Source organism: Elephantulus edwardii, unplaced genomic scaffold, assembly GCF_000299155.1.
Source record: "Elephantulus edwardii isolate Elephantulus edwardi_28Jun2011 unplaced genomic scaffold, EleEdw1.0 scaffold00085, whole genome shotgun sequence".
NCBI classification, from domain to species: domain Eukaryota; kingdom Metazoa; phylum Chordata; class Mammalia; order Macroscelidea; family Macroscelididae; genus Elephantulus; species Elephantulus edwardii.
In genome coordinates, this window is record NW_006399835.1 from 13307318 (window position 1) to 13317825 (window position 10508).

Sequence of the window (10508 nt, forward strand, 5' to 3'; positions counted from 1 at the left end):
CTGGGATCATTTTCTATCCTCCCTTTTCCCTTGTTATTTCTTCCACAATTCCTATTAGTTGGATATGGTATTCCCTATAACTGTCCAATTTTCTCACTTTTCCACCTAATATTTAAAATACTTTAACAGTATCTCCTAAACTTTGTACTTATATTTTTATCCATGCTCTACCTTCTATTTCTTTTTTCAATTAGTCATGCATATCTTGTTTCATAACAGCCATTACAGTACACCCAATGCCTCGTCAGCCATTCATTCCAAGTTATTTTTCCTTTCACTCTTATTAATGTTTATCACCTATTCATCTTTTACTCACTCCTTTCCCTGCCTTACAGTAACCTTACTAGAATGATTCTCTCAATATGTAAACCTTTCTTTAGTTTTTAATACAATGCTTAGGCAATATTTATTTACACTTTTGTGACTTATTTCATTCATCATAATGGCCTCGAGACTCATTCATGTTTGTTTCACCAATTTGTCATTGTTTTCCAGTGTTGCTCTGTCATCTATTTCAAGGAATGTTTTTGCTCTCTGAAATACTTAACAACACTTCTATGCATATCTCAGAGGTACAATCACTATTTTCTCTGAATAAGCCTATTTCGGGCCTATAACAGTGCTATACTTCTTATGACAGAATGTAATTTTTGAGAAAAGCTTTGCCACCACAAATAGCTTATTTATACTTTAGCCCAAAATATGCCTTTAAAAAATTATATTAGTTGAACTAAGATAATTTCTTCAAAATTTATGAAATTCTGAGCGTTGGCCATCATAAAATGTTGGGGGAAAATAGAGAAAAAATTAGCTTATGAGTATTTGTGGTGGCCGTGCCACTGAAGGAGCTAGAAGTGTAAATGATTTTGAAATAAAGATATGGAGATGATTCCTGCAAACTTGGCTCAAGCACAGAGCTTTTGGCAATGCACTAGACTGTGGAATGCAAGGGCCACTGAGTCAAAGTCCAGATGTTTGTGATTTCCCCCCCATTACCTCTCACTCCTCCCTCTCCAATAACTGTCAGGCCTCGCAGAAAAACCTTAAACTTTGCAAAATACTCAATGCCAAAATGCCCCAACAGCATAGGTGATATTTTACCTACATTCTATTTGGGACAACTATAAATAGCACCTTATCTCAGTTGTTTACAAATAACAATTTGTAATTATCTCATTAAAACTCTGAGATAGAATAGGTAATTTTAAGTTCCTATGTCAAAAGAACTTGATAATTGGAAAAGCAAAGGCTTTTCTTCTTTTATAAGATTAAGGTTTCATTGTTCTCAACTCGGAATACCTATCTCATGTGGTCTGTGTGTAGTTTCTACATATAGAATGATTGATGTAGCATCAATGAATCATTAATTGGTGGCATGTGGGATATGTGTTACGCTATCCAAGATGTCTATGGTTTGACTCTCCAGCCACTCCATGGGAGAACGATATAGTAGTTTTCTCCATTAAGATTTACAGCTTCAAGAACATGATATAGGATCACCATGAGTCTTCAGACATGACCACAGTGGATTTGGGTTTGGTTTGATAATCGATAAACATTCAAAACATTATTTTTGTTACAGTATCACCTTGGACTGAATTGTGGCAGGTTGGGGTTTTAAAAAATTTATTATTATTATTTATTATTGAAATTACAATGAAAATTTACAGACTTTGGATTTCCATTCAATCACTGTTGCAGTTTTTTCCCCCTCCCAGCCCTCCCCCCTAGTACACTACCCCCTTGGAAAAGTAAAATTCTTTCATTGTTTTACAATCCCTCCCCCCAGGTCCACTCCACTATACAGCCTCTGCTCTGGACTCCTGTCATGACAAAAATCCCTAATAATTTTCCCTCTTTAACAGTTTACTCCCTCATCTGTTTCAATGCAGTATATATTATTGAACCCATCCTTCTCAGTCTCCTCCCAACCCTAAGGTCAGTCCTGCTTTACAACAGTGGCACTGTGCAGTATTTATCCTTTTGTGACTGAGATACTTCACTCAGCATAATGTCCTCCAGGATCACCTGTTTTGAATACTATTGCACGAATTCCTTGTTTTTAAATGCAGCATAGCATTTCATTGTGTGAATATACCACAGCTTCTCTATCCATTAATTTGTTGATGGGCACTTAAGTTGTTTCCAACTCCTTGCTGTTTTGAACAAAGCTGCGATAAACATGGGTGTGCTTATATCTGCTTGGATGTCAGTTAGGGTCTCTTTGGGGTATATTCCCAGTAGTGGAATTGCTGGGTCGAATGGTATCTCTATTTGCAACTTTTTGAGAAAGCACCATACCGCCTTCCACAGTGGGTGCACCATTTTACACTTCCACCAACAGTGAATAAGGGTTCCAGTTTCTCCACAACCTCACCACCATTTGTTGCTTGCTGTTCTCATGATCATCAAAAACTGACTCCTGAAGCTTGAGCCCCAGAAACAAGACTGGTTACTGTTCACTTGCTTCCCTCTGACCCTAAGTATGAGAGCTGGAACTCATTTTCTTCACTTACATAAACTATCCTTCAATCTTATGTGTATTCAGTGTGGCTGTATAGTAGCAAACTTCCCAAAGATGGGAATTATTTCTCTTCTAAAAGTCTTGCCCAGATCAGGGACTCAGCACTATCCACTGATTCAGGTTGGCCTGTCAGGTTTTGATATACATTCAAAAAGTTTTACTGTTAGAATGCTAGAATCTATCATGTTTCATCAGATGGATTCTAGAACATGTTATCATTGACAATATGATTTTTAAAAAATGGGACCAGGTGGAATATCAGTATGTTGTTTTCTAATCCTCAGGAATATGCTAAAATTATTATTTCTCCTATTCCTCAAATAGCTATGAATTTCAGGTGAAACCCAAGAACCCGCTTGGGGAAGGCCCAGTCAGCAACACAGTGGGATTCAGTACCGAATCAGGTAATCACTCACATCGACAGTTAACACTAAGTAACATCAACATTTACCTACCAAAAGTGTATCAGGGGTGACATGTTTTACACAGGGAATTTGTGTGAGACCCAGGTGAACAAATTGAAGGTACTCTTAAGGAGTATTCCACTTATGTGTTTCCTCATTTATCTGGTTGTCAGGGAGAAAAAAAAAGATGTATCAATTTAAAAGGTAGGGGAGGAGGGAGAGCATAATCTAAACTAAAAAACTCCTAGTAAATGTCTGGTTTTTAAAAAAGAGCAAAAAAACAAAACAAACAAAAAAAAACCCCACTAAAAACAAACAAAGAAACCTGGTGTGCCAGACAGTAAGGTTGGCCCAGGATAGAGCAGGGTTCAGAGTTGTACTGTGAGTCGCAGGCAACTGGACAGCACTTAACAACAGTGCTCTAGAATGAGTACTTTCCTGTATGCCAAGAGCCAAAATACAACATTGGTTGTACCACTTTTGCTGTGTACCATCACGTGGTAACTGACCCAATAGGCAACCCTCCAGCGGGTTTCCAGAGTCAAATAATTGCATGGTAGGAGATTGCCTATCTTTCTCCTGTGAAGCAGCTGGTGGATTTAAACCATGTGCCTTTGAGACTGCAGCGCAGCTTCTTACCACTAGGCTACCAGAGCACCACTAGCATATCTAAAAAGGAAATTCGAGAATTTTTACACTAGCAACTGATCATTTTGTAATTGACCTCTCACGTGCTAAATGCTTATAATGGCATTCATCTGTAGAAACTGATGCAAAATTCTCACCCCAACTGCAATTCTGACCATTTTGGTGAGTTTACCCATAATTTTAAGAAACTAAAAGAGCTAAGAGTTGAAATGAAGGATAGAACAGTGATTGACTCCTAACTACTCAAATCACAAGCACCAGATAGAGATATTTTTTAATAAGGAATTCCAAAACAAAACAGACAAAACTTTCACACTCAGCCTTTTGCAAGAATATATCATTTGGCAATTGGCATTTTTAACACCTGTAAGTACTCATGTTTTATGCCATGCTACTGGAACACTAGGCATTACTGAAACCATATATTCTGTCTGTTATTTCTCCTCAGCGGACCCTCGAGTGAGCGAGCCAATTTCTGGTAAGTACCCTGTCTAAACGGAAACACAACTAGACGGTTTTCCAAACCAATTCAACAGACATAGCAGAACTTTAGTATTAGCATTTAGAACTTTAGCATTTTGTCTTAGACAACATAGATGTGGATATTTACCTAAAGTATATTTTGTGAGCAAGCTGGATATTCTGAAAACTGCCTTCATTCACACACCAGGGCAGTTCCAGTATTGCCTCATAATTACGGCAACCTCAGTCATTTCCACTTGACATAACAAGTCACATTAAAGTGATGGTTTAGCTTTTAGACTAAGAAAATGTAAAATTGTACCCAACGAATGCTGTCATAAGCAATACTGCAGGGGCTAAAAGCCATCTATATACTGCTCAGAGAATGCCACTCGCTGGCAGGAATTACATTTTTGTTAAAACCTTAATAACAATTTTAGATCCAGTATTGGGCAATAGAGAAAATAAGGTGCTAGATGTTGAAAATGAACATTGTGAACTACTTTAAAAATTTCAGGTGAACTCTTCAGCATCCACGAGTCAGATACTAAGCAAAAGCTATGTTTCCTTTTGCAGCTGGAAGAGATGCCATCTGGACTGAAAGGCCCTTTAATTCAGACTCTTATTCAGAATGTAAAGGCAAACAGTACGTCAAAAGGACATGGTACAAGAAGTTTGTTGGCGTGCAGCTATGCAACTCTCTCAGGTACAAGATTTATCTGAGTGACTCTCTTACAGGTAAGCACAGCTGGTGGACCTCTGGTCCTAAAGTGGGATGTTTTCCATAACCCTGGAACTTGGATTCTCCTAGGGAGAATTCTAGACATTAAGATGTAATCCAAATACAAGTAATTTCTTCAAGTAAGACACTTTGGGAATACTTACAAAAGAGACCATGCTATTAGGTAAATAAGGCAAATGCATCTTGAAACAAAGCTATGAAAACTTGAATCAACAGGTATTTTAACATTAAGTTTCAATTTTATTACAACATCCAAGACTGAATGGCCTATTATGTGTATTTCTAATATTCATGGATAAAATAGGACAACCTTAAAATATTAGGTATGTCAGACTAGGTTATAATCATATGCACTGGACCCAAGGGTTATTATAACTCCTTGCTCAAGACTCTCAAGGATAATTTTTTCTGGTTTTAATTTTAAAAAAATTGTTTTATACTGGTTTACTTACAAAGTTTGTATACATTGTTTTTCACACGAGATCTTTCCCATCTCCTTTACTCACTCCTCCCTCTACCCATCAAATTGTGTAACTCTGTGATTAACCATCGCACCCTCAACTATCCTCATCCCTCTGCTTCCACCCTCTCCACCTAGGATCCTCATACACTTTCTACAATAATCCTCTTATACAGTATTTGTCCTTATAGGACTGAGTTTATTCACTCAGCATAATGCTCTCCTTCCCAAGTTAGTTATGCTTTACAAAACCATTGCTCCGTGTGTGTGCTGTGCAGTATTCCATCATATGAATGTACCACAATTTCTTAATCCATTCTTCAATTATGGTTGGACATCTGGGGTCTTTCCATGTCCTTGTGATGGGAAATAAAACCGCTATGAACATTGGTGTACAAGTCTCTGTGCCTCAGTTCTCATTTCCTTGGGGTATATTCCAAGCAGTGGAACAGCTGGGTCATAAGGAATGTCTGTGTTTAGCTTTCTGAGGAAGCCGCCAAACTGTCTTCCAGAGTGGTTGTACCATTTTACAATTCCAACAACAATGTATAAGAGTTCCTTTCCACATCCTCTCCAACATTTATTACATGCTGTTCTGTTAAACTTTGCCATGGCTACTGAAGCAAAATGTGTCTCATTGTAGTTTTCATTTGCATCTCTCTTATTGCCAGTGATTTTGAGCATTTCTTCATGTGTCTTTTGCCCATCTCGTCGATAATTTTTTATTGTTTTTAAGTGAAAAGTGGTAACAAGAAAACAGTTAAGGCTATGCCAAAACACAAAGGTAGCAATTTGTTTTGCTTTGCTCAATCAACAAATGTTTGAGTATCTACTTTTTATCAGACAGTTATAGATGCCGGAACCAAAGCGACAGACCTTACTGTTTTCATGTAGCTAAAAACTGGTGAGCAGAAATAAACATGTAAATCAATAAAAATGTCTCAAAGGTATTTTGAAGAAAATGTTTTTAAAAAGGGTGCATGGGTGATCAGGGATTGGAAGCTCCTTAGAATCATTTAGGGGGGGATCCTTCTGAAATGGGACCACAAGTGGTAAGGAACTGCACTGCAATCCCCCAAGTGGTTCAAATCCACCAGCTGCTCCACAGGAGACGTGGACACTCTCCTCCTGTGTGATTTACTGCCTCTGAAAACCTGATGTTCAGTTCTAATTTGCTGGTACACAATGATAGAGTAAGGATACTAGAAGGAACCAACCTTCTGAAGAGATTAGGGGATAAAGCAGTATAAGTAGAGGCAGGTTAAGTAAGGTCTGAAGCAAAAAACACCTGTTCCTCTGGTAGGAGCAGCCTGGTAAGTGATGGGAGCAGAAATGCAGGCAAGTGTGAAATCATTTGGGGTCACAAAAGGGTCTTTAATTAGTATAACGGGAAACTGCTGGACATCTGCTTTGCATTGTATAAAGTATCATTAAGCTCTGGTGTTGCTGGGAGCAGATAGAGAATATGGGGAAACAGAATGAAAACCATAAAGACCATCTGGGAAACTATTCCAGTTTAGAGAAGGGACGCTGGGAACTTGAAAGGGAAAAGTGTAAAGAGCTAAGACTGATTATTCTTTTTTTTAATTATTATTAAATTTTATTAGTTTTAATGAACATTTACAGAGATTTTGGGTTCTCATTCATTATTGCACTGTTTTCTCTACCCTCATCCCCAGTTCGGTCTTCCCACCCCCGAATGTGTTTTAATTGTCCAATTGCCACAGTGCTTGTCAAAGCCAGTTCTGATTAATCTCCTTTGTCAGTGTGTCCTTTGCCATTCCCTATCACTCCTCCCTGAGAGAGACTTCACCCTGATTCATAAGGAAAAGGGGATGGCATATTCTTTTAGCTACCTCCTGCTGAAAAGGGACGTTGTGGGTTTCAGGGTGAAGATCTTCTGCCCCTTTGGCAGTAGGAAACACATAGACTATTATGGAGATTGATTTTGGAATTTAGATGCACTGTTATTAATTGTGCTTAGCTGTACATGTTCAAATCCTTGAAGATGTATCATGGAGGTGTTGCAACCTAGAAGACACAAATTTAACTAACAAGTTAAAAGTACGTGAGTCAAAAATTAACAAGCAATAATATTCCGAGTAGAGGTTCTAGTAGTGGCACAAATTAAGTTACAGAGGTAAGGTGGTTCTTAGAATAAAAGGCCTATAGACTACTAGCACTTTGTCTATTATAGTGTAGAGGTTAGGAGCCACAAGATATAGAGGCTCAGCTATGTAATTTATGCTTAAGTCTGATTATTGAACTAAAAAGATTTCAGAATTGTCATGTATCAAAGGAAGTAATACTTCATCTTTTTAATTTCCAATTCTTCAGGAAAATTTTATAACATAGGTGATCTGCGGGGTCATGGAGAAGACCACTGCCAGTTTGTGGATTCATTTTTGGATGGACGCACAGGACAACAACTTGCTGCTGACCAGTTACCCACCAAAGAAGGTATGTTGTCTGATTCTCTAAAAGGATTTTGGAGATTAATGCAGAAATGAAAATAATAAACTTAAAAATAATTTTATAGCACCACTATCCTATTTTGTTGTTGTTGTACTGTTGAGTCGAGCACGACTCATTGCGATCCTATGAACAAAAGGCCTGAAGCCTTTCTATAACTACCAACATTTATCAAAGTTCAGTTTCCAGAGGCATGTTGTTTAGGAAGTGGATGCCACTCCTGCTTCCAAACCTGTCTTAAAGTGAGAGCTTCACCACTGTCTACCATGGGTAACTGTTACGGCATTCGACACACAATGACAAAAGGTTCAGCATCACACCCAACTCCAGGTTACCTCAGTACAGAATATTGAGAGAGACAGAGGAGCACTGTACAACTTAGAAGAATGTTCCCCAAAAAATATAGTAACAACTGACTTAAAAACACAAAAGCCCTCCATCTTGTTGACTCTAAACAAGCAGCTTAAATGAAAAAATAACCAATTATAAAAACAACAGTGTATTGTTTTGTTGTGTGCTGTTGAGTCGCCTGTGATGTAAAGCGACCCTATGTACAGCAGCTCTGAACCCTTCCGGGTCCTAAGCCAGTCTCACTAACTCCGACACACCAGTCCCCATTGCCCCAGTTACTGTATCAATCCATCTCATCCGGGGGTCTTCCTCTCCTGCGCTGTCCCTTTAAATCTTTCAAGTATGATGTCCTTCTCCAAGGACTGGTCTCTCCTGGCCATGTGCTCAAAGTATGTGAGATGGGAGTTTCAAAATCCTAGCCTCCAAGTTGAGACTTGGTTTCACCCTCTCCAAGACAGACCTATTTGTTTTCTTGGCAATCCATGGTATGTTCAAGACTCTTCTCCAGCACAACTTGAAGGCATCTATTCTTCTGTCATCCTTAGTCACTGTCCAACTCTCTGAAGCATATCAAGTAATTGAGAAAACATATCCTATTTAACAACTAAAATAATTGTTTCTCAACCCTTTTCCCAGTCCTTACATCTACATTCCTTACAACCAAGGGGGGAGGGAAATAAATACACACACACACACACACACACACTTTGTCAAGAAGCAGGAGTGGCATCCACTTCCTTAATTAGCTTGCTTCTATGAAACCCTATGAACCTGGAGAAAGGATAAAAGTCACACAAGTGTTGAGGACTTTCGTTCACAGGGTCGCTATGAGTTGCCTACCAACTGGACGGCACTTAACAACATGTCAAGAAAACCTGAAAATAGCCACAAAAGAGCATTATTTTTTCAAACTTAAATCATTCATGTACTAATTATTTTTACAGTTTGTCATTCTGGGCATTAAATTCTCTTGAAAAAAAAAAATTAAAGAAAGCTCAGGTGGCAAACTGGTAAGAAGCTGTGATGCAATCCCAAAGGAACATGGTTTGAATACACCAACTGTTCCACAAGACAAGGATGGCAACCTCCTCCTGAGGTGTTTACTGCCTCTGAAAACCCGCTGGAGGGTCAGCTATGAATTGATTCCAACTCCACAGCACACAATGACCACTCCATAATGGGAAAACAGCATTCTTTGCCTTACAAACGCACTGTTGTGTCAGTTCTGAGACAGTGGCCCTCCCTATCAGGTTTCCAAGGCTGTAAAAATATTTACAGGAGACTGCCCATCTTTCTCCCTCAAGAGAAGCTGGTGGATCTGAACAACTAATTCATTATATTACACATTACACCACTGAGGCATCTTATAAATAACTTTCTATGAATACAATTAAAATAGAACAATTCTGGTGCGAAATAACCTTTGTAATTTGCTAATGACCAGCAGAACCAGCCAAGCTGCTTAAGAAAAAGAATGTGTAGTAAAGGGCGTATTAATTATCCCTATTCCTCAGGAATCACCAAACAGGCTTTGTAATGATTTAATAAGTTATGATTACACATTTTTAGCAACACATTTTACACAATTGCATTTTAAAATATTAACCATAATAACAAAGGGCTGAACTATAAGGGCAAAGTATAATTTTTGCAAATAATTAAACCACTTCCTCTTTTAGGCTATTTCAGAGCAGTTCGCCAAGAGCCTGTCCAGTTTGGAGAAATAGGTGGTCATACCCAAATCAATTATGTCCAGTGGTATGAATGTGGGACAACAATACCTGGGAAGTGGTAAATATCGCCACCTTGCGGAACTGCCTTTTCATTCATCATGGCAAAGAAGAAAAAATGAAATACTTTACATGGTAATTCAGCCATCTAAAGCTATTCTGTTTACTATGTGTAAAAGTTTAATTAACAGCAATAGTAGATGTTTATTATTAGAAAAGACTGCTGAGAATATTTATCAAGTTTTACAAAGTCATTTTACGAAAACAAGATATTAACAGAATTACAATTTTGGGGAAGCTGGCTCCCTGTTCATGGTATTTTAAGAGATCAATTGTATATTTATCACACTGTTGTAATGATGTTTTGAGATACTTTTATGACAAAATTAACATAAAAAACTTTAATATACTTTTGAAAGATACTTACTTTTATTAATGTATATTCTTATCTACCAGTAAGTTACTTTTCCATAAATCTCTTAATTTAACTTATTGGAGCAAAATATCATCAGCATAAATGTCTACGGGGGAGGAAAGTCCTAATATTCATGTTTATTTAAACATTTTTTTAGAACAGCTGAAAAGCTTTTTTTAAGAGCTTAAATAAACATTCATACTAATAGGCATATCTTTAAATATTTGCAAGATTTTTTTTTTAATTTTGTTTGAATCCAGTAAGTTTCATTTCAGTTAAAAGTGGAATTGAGATCTGATG

At 37.8% G+C, this 10508-nt stretch overlaps 1 protein-coding gene across 1 annotated transcript in view; it reads left to right on the top strand.

The window, feature by feature from the left end:
• The window catches only part of ABI3BP (ABI family, member 3 (NESH) binding protein), a 350074-nt gene extending 340216 nt beyond the window's left edge, over positions 1-9858 (top strand). The window contains 5 exon segments of the mRNA XM_006890039.1: positions 2849-2928; positions 4025-4054; positions 4615-4776; positions 7578-7700; positions 9743-9858. Coding sequence (XP_006890101.1) covers positions 2849-2928; positions 4025-4054; positions 4615-4776; positions 7578-7700; positions 9743-9858 — 511 coding nt within the window.
• The last annotated feature ends 650 nt before the right edge of the window (positions 9859-10508 follow it).